At 61.2% G+C, this 13,401-nt stretch overlaps 2 protein-coding genes across 4 annotated transcripts in view; both read right to left on the bottom strand.

Moving 5' to 3' along the window:
* Positions 1-42: 42 nt before the first annotated feature.
* Positions 43-2,165, bottom strand: HSPB1 (heat shock protein family B (small) member 1). The gene is made up of 3 exons (XM_027471928.3): positions 1,543-2,165; positions 595-658; positions 43-421 (listed from the first exon to the last, which is right to left on the bottom strand). Exons 1-3 carry the CDS (start codon positions 1,901-1,903, stop codon positions 256-258), a joined length of 591 nt encoding a protein of 196 aa, XP_027327729.1. The 5' UTR covers positions 1,904-2,165; the 3' UTR covers positions 43-255.
* A 1,132-nt stretch (positions 2,166-3,297) lies between these two features.
* SRRM3 (serine/arginine repetitive matrix 3) overlaps positions 3,298-13,401 on the bottom strand; it is a 32,900-nt gene continuing 22,796 nt past the window's right edge. Inside the window, exons 12-16 of one of the 3 annotated variants that reach the window (XM_072026102.1) lie at positions 9,420-9,709; positions 8,368-8,598; positions 8,095-8,232; positions 6,477-6,516; positions 3,298-5,874 (exon numbers count right to left, since the gene is read on the bottom strand). In XM_072026102.1, the coding sequence (XP_071882203.1) occupies positions 5,776-5,874; positions 6,477-6,516; positions 8,095-8,232; positions 8,368-8,598; positions 9,420-9,709 (798 nt within the window). In that variant the 3' untranslated portion in view covers positions 3,298-5,775. The remainder of the gene's footprint in view (positions 5,875-6,476; positions 6,517-8,094; positions 8,233-8,367; positions 8,599-9,419; positions 9,710-13,401) is intronic. The other 2 variants (XM_072026101.1, XM_038165963.2) reach the window with 2 other exon arrangements.

The following is a 13,401-nucleotide window of genomic DNA, read 5'->3' as shown; positions in this document are numbered from 1 at the left end:
GGCTGGGGGGCTCTGGCCGGCAGACAGCGGGCACGGGGCAGGTTTCTTTCACCACTTTTTATTCCCACTGACACCACCTGCTCCTTCCCATCTACTCAAGGCACTGGGGTGACCGGGCGAGTACAAAATAAAAAATACAAAGGGGGCTGGGGGGGGGGGGGGGGGGGGCAAGGCATGAGGGTGCACTCCACGGGGGCAGCGGCGGGGGCTCCTCCTCCTCCTCCTCTTCCTCTTCTTCCTCCTCCTCGGTGCCTCCTACTTCTTGGCCGGCTCGTCTTTCTTGCCCTGGCTCTCCACGGTGACGGGGATGGTGATTTCGGCCGACTGGATGGCCGGCTTGGGCAGGGGCGCCTCCACCGTCAGCATCCCGTCGGGTGACAGCGAGGAGCGCACGGCCGTGGCCTCCACGCCGGGGGGGAGGCTGCGGGGGAGAGGGGGAGAGCTTGGGAACGGCCCTGAGGCCATGGACATCGCCCTCCCCATATGGGCTGGTGGCGACCCCGCTGTGTGCGGGCCAGGGTGGACGGTGGGAGGAGGTCCCCAGGGTGCCGGGGGGGTCCTGGGCCTCCATCTCCTCCCCGCCCTGGTACTTACGTGTATTTTCGGGTGAAGCACCGGGAGATGAAGCCGTGCTCATCCTGTTTCTCCTCGTGCTTGCCTGGAAGAGAGAAACCCAGCGGAGGTCAGCGCCCAGCAGGGAAGAGCCCGATCCTGCCCATCCCACATCCCTGTGCCCTACCAGCACCCCGGAGCCGCGCTGACCCACAGGAGGGATTTGGGCCCCTCCAGGAGCATCCCCCAACCCCCAGGGCAGCGAATTGCTTGCGGTGACGGCCCCGACCCGTGCCCAACGCCTTTGTTTTGGCTCCCCAGCACTCTGCGCACGCTGCTGGCTCCGTGCCGCGGGGGCCTGCGTTTTGTCACCACGCCCCTCGCCCAGGCACCCGCGGCGCTCCGGGGATGCTCGGGATGCCGTGGGGCTCGTCACAGCCACCTGTGCCCCCCTGGGGGGTCTGCACCCTGCAAGAATGCTCTTGTAGTGCTAGTCCTTCTTCTCCTCGGCTGTTTTCTCATTTCCCCTTTGCCTTGTCCTTTCTCCTCCTCTTTCCTTTCCCTCTTTCCATCTTCCCTTTCCATGTTCCCTTTCCCTTTCCCTTTCCCTTTCCCTTTCCCTTTCCCTTTCCCTTTCTTTTTACCCTTCCCCTCTCCCTTTCCCTTCCCCTCTCCTTTCTCCTCTCCCTTTCCCTTCCCCTTCCCCTTCCCCTCTCCCTTCTCTTCTCCCTTCCCCTTTCCCTCTCCATTTCCCTTTCTCTTTTCCTTTCCCTTTTCCTTTAATTTCATCCTCCCCTTCTTCTTCCCTTTCCCCTTTTCTTCCTTTTTTTCCCCTTTTTTTCACTCTGCCTTGCCCTCCCTCCCCAGCAAGCACCCAGACACCTGCACACCCACCACCAGCACCCCCAGTGAACGGGGAGAGCCCCGGTGCACCCCTCATCCCCCACCCGCGGCCCCACCACCCAGCACCCCACCACCCCGCGGACCCACCGGTGATCTCCACGATGTTGTCCTTGGTCTTGACCACCAGCTCCTCGGGGGCGAAGTGGTTGACATCCAGGGTGACCTTCCAGCTGTCGGCGCTTTGGCGGATTTCGGAGATGCCGCTGCTGAGCTGGCGGCTCAGCGCCCGGCCGTAGGGCGAGCCCGGCGCCGGCACCAAGGCGCTTTCCCCGGGCAGCAGACGGAAATACCCGGGCCAGGCGCTGCCGCTCGGCCACTTGTACCAATCCTCGGGGATGTGGGGCATCCCGAAGGACTGGTCGAAGAGGCGGCTGCCGTGGTACCAGTCGCGGAAGGGCTCCCAGCTGGGGCTGCTGAGGAAGGTGAAGGGCACGCGGCGCTCAGCCATGATGCGCGGGGGCCGTGGTGCTGGGAGGGGGCCGGCGGCGCGGGGCCTTATGAAGCCGTCCCGCTGGTTATTTTTAGCCGGGAGGCTCAGCTGGCTATTAATGGAAATCGCAGCAGGGCCCGGGAAGGGACCAGAAGCTTTCCCAGGCCGTGCGCAGCCGTGTTGGGAGCCCCCCGGCCGCACACCCCCGCGGCGGGGGCTCGGCTGCTTGGCGGGTGATGGATGGTCCCTGGAGCGCTCCCAGCCCTTTCCCGTAAAACAATCCCTGCCCTGCGCAGCTCCGGGGCCGTCTGCGCCGGCGTGGGGAGGGTGCTGGGGGGGCCAGCACAGCGGGGGGGATGAGTCAGTGGAGGAGCCCGTGCTCGGTCCTGTGCCCACTGCGTCACCCAGCCCATGCCAGAAGCTTCTGGAGCCCCCCCCCCAGCTCTGTGACCCCCAGGTGGCCGCCGGGGCTTGGCCGGGTTGGGGTGAGGTTGTCCAAACCCCGAGCAGTGGGGGCCATGGGGGTCAGTGGGGATATAAGGGGGGGTGTAGGGCTTGGTGGGGGTCAGTGGGGCCCCATGGGGCTGATCGAGGCCAACGGGGGCCATGGGGTTGGTAGGGGTTGATGGGGCCATAGGGGCTGATGGGGCTCACTGGGGCCCAGTGGGGCCAGTAGGGCTTGATGGGGCTGATAGGGGCTGATGGGGCCAATGGGGGCAGTGGGGACTGATGGAGGCAGCAGGGTCCAATAACACCAATAGAGACTGATGGAGTTGATTGGGCTTTCTGGGGCCCAGTGGGGCCAGTAGGGCTTGATGGGGCTGATGGGTTGGAGAGGGGCTGGTGGGGGCAGCACCCTCTCGGGGCAGGGGAAGGACGGCTCCTTCCCTTAGTCCCTTGCCCTCATGTCCAAACACACCCCTCTGGGATCCCTTGGTGCCCGTTTGGGGCCAGTTTCCAGCCCCTCAACCCCACTGGGGCCCCGGCACCTAAGTCAGACAGTCTGGGGGCACTGAGCCCCCCGGGGGATGCCCCTCCTTGCTCAGGCTCTGCCCATCCCTGGCAGTGCTGGGGCTGGGTTTTTAAGACCCCAGCGTGGCCAGGAGACGTTTGTAGCTGAGACCTGACGCACTCGGCGCAGGGAACGGTGTGAGCCCAAGCCCCCGAGCTGCACGGAGGCTGCGAGGAAATGCGAATTTTCCCCAGCATCAGGGATCCCCCCAGAGGTTTCCCCCGCCGTGATGCTCTGGGACATCGGGTGCAGCCGGTGCCACCCTCACCAGGAGCCAGAAACCGATGGGACAGGAGGCAGGGGGCAGGGGAGGAGAGCTGGGGGGGTCCCGGGGACAGAAGGGGCTGAGCCTGCAGGGAAGGAGCAGAATTAACCCCGCAAAGAAACCGCTCCGTGCCCCGCAGCGCCATTTACAATATATACTGTATATTTATTGTAGTTGAACCAGCTCACTGAATCTACAGCTGTACTCACAACCCAGGAAAAAAAAAAAAAAAAAAAAAAAAAAAAAAAAAAAAGAGAGAGAGCGCGCGCGAGAGAGGAAAATACTGAAGTATTTCTACAGAGTATTTGTTCCAGTGAGCTCCCTCCACGGCAGGAGACAGAGACTGTAAAAGAGGAAGACTGGAAATTTTCCCTGATGTGCTGTCTTGTCCGCGCCGTCGCTGCAGTCGGGGCTCTGTCGCTTTCGGGAGCCGTGGCCGCTGGGGTGGGGACGGGGACAGGGCTGGGGGATGCCTCCGAGCGTCCCCGTGCAGCAGTGGGGCGATGCTGGGGGGATGCGGGGGTGCAGGGCTGGGTGCCGTGGCCAGAGGAAAGAGGGATGGTTTTGGGGGGGATCGCAGTTGCGGGGGTGGCAGGGGGGCTGCAGGGACTTCACGCCCTTCGTGTCCCAGCTCGGGGTCCAGGATCTCCATTTTTTCCTACCATGGGCACACCCAGACCCCGCCGCCTGCCCCGAGCCGTGGGGAGCTGCAGGTGTTTCTCCTCCATCCCCAGGAAAGCCGATTTCTTTCTGATTTCCTTTTCTGGGCAATCGGCCTCCTTCCCAGCTCAGGCTCTGCTGGGAGGGCTGGGGAACCAAGGGGCTTGGGTGGGGGCACGGCCAGCTCCTGGGGACGCTGCTCCAAGGGGTCCTGCTGGCTTGGTGGCAGCACGGGGGGGGTCACGCACACAGCACCCACCCCGCTCTTCTCCCCGGTGCTGGCAGGTGGGAGCAGCACCCAGCACGAGGTGCCCACCCGCAGCCCTCCGGAGACCCATTCACCAGCTCTACCACCACGTCACCACCTGGGCTGGCGTCCAAACAGCATCCCAGTCCCTCCAGTGCCCCCAGTGCCCCCGGGCTGGCTGCAGGCGGGTGTCCAAGGGCCGCACAAAGCCCGGCTCTCCCCGCGGGGCCGCGCGTTAATCCCGGCAGCTGCTCTCCCCACCCCGGGAGGCTCAGCTGCTTCGTCCTCCTCCAGCCAGGCGGAAAACGCGTGGCCAACAAGGATTAAATGCAAAGCGCCCCGGGGCCAGCACGCAGCGGGGTTTGGGGAGCAGCCCCCGCAGCCAGGAAGGGCTTTTTCTTTTTTTTGGGAAATCAGCAAAATGGTGCAGAACCGGGGCTGTCAGCAAAGCACCCGGCCGGCCCGTGCTTGTCATCCCCCCCTCCCCGCCTCTCTTTTTAAAATGAAATTTAGAAAAGCTGCTGGAGGGGCGCAGGGATGCTCGGGGGGAGGCCGAAGGGGAGCGGGGGGGGGCCGGATCCTGCCCGCTGGGCCCCGAGGCACAGCAAAACCCCGGCTGCCACAGCCAGGGCACCAGTGGCAGCATCTTCCAGAAGAGGAGTCAAAGCCTTCACTCGGGGCCGCGTTTCTTCGGGGAAGTGGCACGGGGAAGCAATTAGGATCGGGAAGTGGGTGGCAAACCGAGGTGAGGAGGTAGCCAGGGGGGGTCTCGGGGTCAGCCCTGTCCCCTCGTGCCCTGCCGGGGGTCCCCCTGCTCCGGCGCTCGGAGGAGCCTCTCCATGCACCACGCGGCTCCGCGCACGAGCCCAGAGGCGTCCAAAGCAAGGGAAAGGCGGGGAGCACCCCAAAGGGCACCCCACAAGCGCTGTGGGGCGCATCCCAAAGCACAACCTCACCCCAAATTTGTCAGCTCCCCCTCACGAGGACACCCAGGGGACCTGGCAGCATTTGTTCTGCAGGGGCAGGGGGCGCACAGCACCAAGGCAGGGGGACCCCAGCCCCACGTGGGACCAGACGGGTGACACCGGGCTGCTCCTCGCTTTGTTCGTCTGCGGCTCCGCGGGTGTCGGGGCTGCCAGGACCCCCCCCGAGAGGTGTCACCTCTGTCCCCGGGGGTGTCCTCTTCCCCGCCCCGGTGTCGGCAGCAGAAACACGCTGATTTTGGGCGTGCTAGAAAAGTCCAACCGAGCCAAAAGAAGCACCGCCGGGGGGAGCGCACCGCGCTGGGGGCCCCGCCGGCTCGGTCCAAGGTCTCTGCCAAGCAATTTGTTCCCTCGCTCTGTGCTTGCCCACCCCGTCCCACCCCACCCTGGCGTTTGCAAAAATAAGAAGCCATCCCCCCCCCTCCCCTCTCCCGACCCCCAAAATACCCGGGGGGACTGAGGGGCGCCCACTGCCCCGCAAGGTTTCCATCCGCCCCCCAACTTTCCCCCCACACCACCGGGTCCATCCTTTGCAGCTCCCCCCCAGGGGGTTTTCCACCTCCTGGGGGGGTTCTCCCGGGGTTGGGGTGGGGGGGCTGCGGGGCTCAGAAGCCGGCGCTCTCCGAGCTGCTGCGGCTGTTGTAGCTGGGGCTGCGGCTGGGGCTTCGCGAGCGGCTGGGGGGGCTGCGAGTCCGGCTGCGGCTGCGGCTGGTGCTGTAGCTGTCATAGCTGCGGCTCCGGCTGCGGCTGTACGAGTAGGTGCTCAGCGAGCTGGAGGACGAGGGGCTGGGGCGGTAGTAGGGGATGGGACGCTTGCGAGCGCTGCGGAGGGAAAAGGGAAACCGAGTCAGGGCCTTGCTGAAGGTTGGGGAAGAGGAGGGAGGGGGGCACGGGCCCAAGCACCGGCCCCACGCATCCCCAGGCTTGGGGATGTCAGGATCCGGCCCCCCCTCGGCCCCTTCCTCCTCCCCGGGTCCCCCCCCCAGGCTGTTAGTCCTGGATTAGGCAGCGGCGAGGACAGAAAGTGAGCAGGTTAATGTGGCTTTTGTGTTTCCCCAGCCACCAAAGATTGAAAGCTGCTGAAAAAGAGACGTTAGGGATTAGCGGGAGACGAGCGCCGGGCTGCCCGCGGTCCGACCCTCCCCGGCTCCTACGGGGACGTGGGGAGCAGGGGGACAGCGGGGAGGGGGGGACCGGGGGCAGAGACGTCTGGAGCTGGTGCAGGACGCTGAGCCCGGAGCCCTGCGGGTCCCTGAGGAGGCTGGAGGGGGGCCAAGGCAGCCCCTTGTCCCCTTCTCGCAGCCCACGTTGTGGTGAGCGGTGTTAGTGGGACCGAAGAGAGACACAGCCGGGGAGACACGGAGAGGTCCGGGAGGAAGAGGAGGAGGAGGAGGAGGAGGAGGAGGAGGAAGGGGGGAGGTTACCCTGGGAGCCAGGCCCGCGGCGATGCTCTCCGAGAGGAACCTTGGGATGAAATGGAAAAGGAGACGTTGGCATCACTGAGGGACGAGGCAGGACCACGCGGTGCTGGGCCCCGGGGAGGCAGGGGGACAAGGACAGGGCAGGAGGGCGAAGGAAGGGGGCTTCTGGCCAGGCTACGGGGCTGGTGTCCCCTGGGATGGTGAGGACCACGGGCTGTGTCCTCGAGCCTGTCCCCACAGCTCCTCCCTGCCACCTTCCTCGGGGCATCCCAGGAAAATCCAGCTCAGGACTGCGAGGAGGGATGCCCACGGTGTCCCTGCTGCCTGCATCCATGTGGGGCTGTCACTTTCTGGGCCACGTGCTGGCAGCCCCTCTGTCCCCGGGGGATTTCAGCTGGGGAAGGGCAGAACCAGCCGGTACCCGAGCAAGAAACCTTCCTCTGGGCTGGGAGGACCTCTCCTGGCCCATGTATTTCACAGGGGAAGCCTGCAGAGAGCTTTAGCGCAGCGTACAGGCTGCATTTCTCCTGCCTGCTCTCCTTACATCCAGCCCAGGAGAAATTAAAATCCTTCCAGAGCAAGCAAAATCCAGCCAGCTCTGTGCTACAGCCCCCGATCTCCCCGCTGATAGCACGGGAGACAAATAGGTCGGACAGGAGGCGATCTCAGCTCCGCACCCATAATGTGGCCAGCACCGCATGCTAACGAGATGCTGTATGTGCACACTGCTTCATCTGGCACTAAGCACTGCCTGCCTTGGAGCCCCGCAGCCTGAGTCAGTAAGGGCTCAGGGAGGAGAAAACGGCGTTTGGAGGGCAGGAGGCAACGCTCTGGGGCTGGGCTTCTTGCTGGAAGTAAAACGAGTTCATATCTGCTGTCTGCAAACAGGAGGAGAGCAGTAGGTTGTGGTGTTGGAGGCAGGCTGGGTACCCAGCTGCAGGGCCAGCCTGGTTCATCCTCCCATTCATCCTCAGGGTTATGTGTCTGTCCTCAAAGCTCCTTGTTTGTCAATCTGTCCGTCCGTCCGTCCGTCCGTCCATCCATCCATCCATCCATCCATCCATCCATCCTTTCTGCCAGCCACCCACAGCCTCACAGAACCATTAAGGTTGGAAAGGAGCTCCAAGCTCATCTGGTCCAACCGTGCCCCTACCACCACTGTCACCCACTGAACCCTGTCCCCAAGCACCACGTCCAACCTTCCCTTGAACACCCCCAGGGACGGTGACTCCACCACCTCCCTGGGCAACCCGTCCCTATACCTATCCACTCTTCCTGAGCAGAAATGTCTCCTCATTTCCAGCCTGAACCTCCCCTGGCACAACTTGAGGCCATTCCCTCTGGTCCTATCACAGTTACCTGTGAGCAGAGGCTGACCCCAGCTCCCCACCCCTTCCTTTTGGGGAGTTGCAGAGAGCAATGAGCTCTGCCCTGAGCCTCCTCTTCTCCAGCCCAACCCCCTCCAGTTCCCTCAGCCGCTCCTCACAGGACTTGTGTTCCAGACCATCAACGCACCCACCCATCCTTTCTGCCACCCCCCCCCCCCCCTTTGGGGCTCGCTGGGGGCACAGCTCAGCCAGGGGCCGTGCCAGCGGTGGTGTCTGCGCGTGCCGGGCCCCACCTGGTGATCCTCCTGGGCTCCATGAAGCTGGGGGAATCGCGTCTCCTCTTCCTGATGGGGGAGTAGCTTCGGGAGCGGCGCCGGGCCCGGGCGGGATCGGGGTCACCGTGGCGTGTTCGGGGCTCGTTGTCCTTCTCTCTAAACCAAGACGAGGGGCGTCAGGGGCACCAGGAGCACCGGGGGGGGACTGCAGGAACACCCAGCCCTTCTCCAGCTGGGACACCCCAAGCCCCGAGCCGTGCCCCCCATGCCACCCGTGCCCCCCGAGCTGACCTGCTGGCGGTTTTCTTCTGCGAGGGCGAGCGGCTGCGGCTGCGCCCGGCCCTCTTCTCCCGCGAGCGGGAGCGGGACTTGGAGAGGGAGCCGCTGGAGCTCCAGGAGCTGCTGCGGTGCCCGGTGCTGTGCGAGGGGCTCTTCCTGCGCTCCGAGGCCCCGTGCCGAGAGTGCTTGGCCGACGACTCCGAGCTGCTGTTGGGCCGGCCCCGGTGGTGCCGCTCCTTCACCCTGCAAGGGGCAGAGCGGGGGGAACGTCCCCAGGGTGTCCCCACCGCTCCTCGTTTCCCTCTGTGACCACGGGGGAGCAGAAGCACCCTGAAAACACCCTGATTATCATAGACTCATAGAATAATTAAAGTTGGGAAGACCACTGAGATCAACTGGTCCAACTGTCCCCCAACCACTTCTATGACCCACTGAGCCATGCCCCCAAGCACCACGTCCAACCTTCCCTTGAACACCCCCAGGGACGGAGACTCCACCACCTCCCTGGGAAACCCGTCCCAACGCCTGACCGCTCTTCCTGAGCAGAAATGTCTCCTCATTGCCAACCTGAACCTCCCCTGGCACAACTTGAGGCCATTCCCTCTGGTCCTATCACTGGTTACCTGTGAGCAGAGGCCGACCCCAGCTCCCCACAGCTTCCTTTTGGGGAGTTGCAGAGAGCAGTGAGGTCTGCCCTGAGCCTCCTCTTCTCCAGACCAAACACCCCCAGTTCCCTCAGCTGCTCCTCACAGGACTTGTGCTCCAGACCCTTCACCAGCTTCGTCGCCCTTCTCTGGACACGCTCTAGGGCCTCGACGTCCTTCTTGTAGTGAGGGACCCAAAGCTGAACACAGCACTCAAGGTGCAGCCTCACCACAGCGGGATCTTCCATAACCCCACAGAGCCATCCAGGCACTGCATTGCTCACTGGGACACCACCATGGGGCTCCCCCATCCCCCCAGCCTCCATCCTGGCGTCCCCCAACCTGCACCCAACCCTGGAGCCCCAACCCTATGGAACCAATTTGTGGCTCCTCCGTGATGGCACCCGGAGAGCCCCTTACTTCTTGGCGTGGGCGCCGTGGGTCCTGTCGGGGCCGAGCGGGTGGGAGCAGCCCGAGCCCTCCGAGTCGCTGCTGTAGCCGCTGGGGCTGAGCCCCGTGGGGGGCGGCTGGCGGGGGGCCTGGCCGCGGTGTCGCGGGGGCAGCGAGGCGGAGCGGGAGCGGTGCCGGTGGCCGTGCTTGGCTCGCTCCGGCGAGGGCGAGCGGGCGCCGTGACGGCCGCCACGGGCGCGAGGGGACGGCGGGTCCGTCCTGCCGCGAGGCCGCGGAGAGGGGGACGGCGAGGCCGGCCTCTGGCAGGGGGAAGAGAGACAGAGAGAAAAAAAAAAGGGGGGACAGGCGGAAAGGGGAGAAGAGAAGAAAGAAGGAGAAAGAGGTTTTTAACGGGGCGCGCCGGGCCGGGGCTCGGCGCACAACGTCAACGCACATCGCATTAAGGCAGGCTACACAGACGCTACCCTGCACCTTCCTCAGCCTCTCGCCCTCAACAACGTGGGTCATGCAAACCTCCGCATGCAAAAACGCAAAAAAAAAAAAATAATAAGGAAACGAACCAAAGAAAAAAAAAAGAAAAAACAACCAAGAAACGAAGAAGGGTTTGGGGAAGAAGGGAGGGACCAAAAAAATCCAAGAAACCCCAAAGTCGTCGGGGAGGGGAAAGAAACGACCCCCCCCCCGGACACCTGGAGAGGAGATAAAGCAAACCCCCAGTGCCCGCCCGCCCCAAACAAGAAAGGTGAAAGGAAAAGGGGCGGAAAACCCAAACAAACTCAGGAAAATGAGAAAAAAATAAATAAATGAGAGGAGGGGAGGCAGGGGGGGAATAAATCAGAGTGAGCAGTGGGAGAGAGGGTGAAATCAAAGAGGTGATGGGGCCGGGCGGGCGCGGGGCGGGAGGTCTGCTCACACAGATGCATGCACATATATAGATATCTATACGTTTATATATGCATAGGTTTTATAGATAGTACGGCTTTTGGCTTAAAACAAATCAAGAAACGAGGAAGACGGCACAGAGCAACGATGGAGGGCAAGGCAGGGAGTCGGGGGGCGGGGGGCGAGAAGGGAAAAAGAAACCAAAAGAAAGAAGAAAACATCAAAATCAAAGAAAAACCAAACCAAAACTTCACAAATGTCATCGGTACTGAGATAAACGAATGTCTCTGAACTCTTCCTGGGATACGCATTGATCTGTTAGCTGTGACTCTGCAGGGAACTGCTAAGTCCTCATCAGCACTCAACACAGACTTTGCTTTCTGCTTCCTTTTTTTTTTTTTTTTTTTCCGTTATATGCTTTTTTTTTTTTTTTTTAAGTCCCTCTTGGTTAACATCCACTTACCAAAAAAGTGGCATTTCCTCCTTTAGTAGGTAAGGTATGAAGAGAAGGGAAAAGCGGGGCAATATAAGTGCATCATTAGATTCACAAAAATGCAAGAGAGAAAGAAAAGAGAGAGAGGAGGAGAGACAGAGACAGCGAGAGGAGAGAAATAAAACAAAACAACTCCCTTCTCCTACGCTCAGACACCGGGAGGACCCCTCCTAGCTACCTGGCGGTGACATCGGGCCACCGGCACGGTGACAGCCCCGAGTGTTGGGCTGGGATTTGGGGTGCAGGGCGCTCCAGCCCCAACCGAGCTGGTGAACGTGGTTTGGGGGGCAGAGGGCGATGGGGAAGCTTTGGGGTCTCTCCCCCGGCAGCCCCCAGTGCCCACAGAGGGGTAAATCCTGCGTGACCTGGTGGGGCCTATGGGGAGCTGGGAGGTGCTGATGCACCCAGGGGCAGCCGGTGACCTCGTTTCCTCGCCGTCCCTTTGCCTCAAATACAATTAATCCTAAACGCTGCTTTTCTCCCCCAAAAGAGAAGCAGACAATGCACCACGGGTCCACGATGAAGATGCTGACAAAGGGACACGAGGCCACCCCGCCGGTGGCTTGTCCTGCATCATGCCCCTGTCCCCACTGACCAGGGGGCTGAGCCAGCCCCTACAGCCACAGAGCAGTGTGCCCCACCTGCCAGAGCCAAAATGGGGTGGTTTGGTGCATTTTTATGATTGCTTTAACAATTAACTTCTTTTGCAATTTCTCCGGCAAGGCAGAGAAGTGGTGGGGGCAATGAATGCCCCACCAGCTGCATCCTCACAGGGGATGGGGGCTTCAGCCACACCTGTCCCCAGCCCTACTTTTGGGGAGGGAAAACTGGAAATGGAGAAGGAGAAGAAGAAGAAAGAGAAAGCCAGAGCGAGGTGTCCTCTTCCCGAGCGCATTATTCGCACACGTATTTGCTATCCATGCTGTGGGGATGTGGGCTTCACACCCACAAGGCAGGGAGAGGGATGGGGAGGGCAAAGGGGGCTTCTATTGAAAAAACAAACAAACAAACCCAAAAAATCCTTTGCAAAGGTCTGGCCCCAAAGGGAAAATGCATTTGGGGTGCTTGTGCTCCCCGTCCTGCCTCTCACCTCGCCTGGTTCCTTCCCATGCATGGAAGGTCTCAGCCTTTCACCACCGCTGCCCCAAAATGTTCTCCCCCGGTCCTCCAGCTCACCACCATGACCACAGCCCCAGGAGGGGCAAAAAATCCCAATCTCCCCAAATTTCTCGTTCGTTATCCTCCCTCCCAGTCCTTCACCCCAAAACACCCGTGCCCCAGTGACTCCTTGTGATGCACTGGGGTTCACCTGCTGCTCTTTGCCTCTATTTTTCGCTAATTGTGCTCGGTCTCATTAGCCAGCCCCTAAGAAGCACGGAGGAACTCAAACCGACTCATGGTAACTGTACCGTCTGTGGGAACGAACACAAACTCAGAGGGCTAAAACACACAGAAATGCATTCTACCAACAGAACGAGGAAAAGAGGAAGAGAAAAAGGCGGAAAGAAAGAAAAATATTACATGGACAGGGCAAAAAAATCAAAGAGAAGAACGTAAGAGAAGAGCATGGCTTTGCAGCTAACTGGGGAAAACCATACAAATCAAAAAAATTATATATAGCCACCAAAAAGAGACAAAATGAAAGAGAGAGAGAGAAAGAGAGAAAGAAAGAAAGAGAAAGAAAGAAAGAAAGTAAGAAAGAGAAAATAACATTAAATCAAGCTACGGTGCTTTTCAACAGGCTCATCTGCAGAAGTGAACGTGCAGAGGTGGACGAAATACCTACCTTCTGAATTGGCAGTGACAGGAATGCAATAATAAAAAAGAAAACAATAATCTCCACATTTGGAGTGCAGAATGGGAAAAAGACAATGACTCTTTAGTAATGTGATTTAGACCCCTTTGCTAATCAAGTTTGCTTTGCTTAGACTTTTTTTTTTGTTTTTAAATTGGTCTCGTTTGCATCTTTTTTTTATACATTATTTCACTTCAATGGAAAGCCCGTGGCTTTCGCGGCTGCGGCGGGTTTGCCGGCTTGCGTGTTGTGCCCGGCCCCTACCCGGCAGCATTTTTCGGGCTGGAAGGTGGCTGCCGAACGTCACCGATCCCAAACGTCATGCAAGGAAAGCGGCGGATGGAGAGCAACGCGTGGAGGTTTGTTGGGCGGCGTCGGCACCGGGAAAGGCCCCAAGAAAACCAGAGAGAAATTTGGGGCCGGAGAGTGCGTGTGGGAGAGAGAGCGAGGAGGAGGAGAGAGAAATGGGGAGGAAGGGCGAGCGCGAGGAGGATGGGCAGGCAGCCGGAGGCGGGGATGGATGGAGACGGGACTGGGCATTTAAAAGGGAAGTCAACCCCACGCAGCGCCCCGGCCCTGGGCACCTGGGGGGCTTGGGGAGCTGGGGAAGCCCGGGCGTGGACGTTGGGGGAAAATGGGCTGAATTTGGTGGTTTTGGAGGGTTTGAGGCAGGCGGAGGGCGCTCAGCCCTGCTGCTGCTGGTCTGTGGGGCCGAGCTCAGGATGGATGCTGAGGATGCTCGGGGAGCAGCACGGGGTGGCACGGGGGTCCCAGCCCGGAGGGGTCATGGCTGGGTGGATGCCGCAGCCCCCACGGCCCCG

The sequence above is a fragment of the Anas platyrhynchos genome, chromosome 20 (assembly GCF_047663525.1).
Source record: "Anas platyrhynchos isolate ZD024472 breed Pekin duck chromosome 20, IASCAAS_PekinDuck_T2T, whole genome shotgun sequence".
NCBI lineage: Eukaryota > Metazoa > Chordata > Aves > Anseriformes > Anatidae > Anas > Anas platyrhynchos.
The sequence above is the reverse complement of the archived record's forward strand: the minus strand, read 5'-3'. Positions and strand labels throughout refer to the sequence as shown.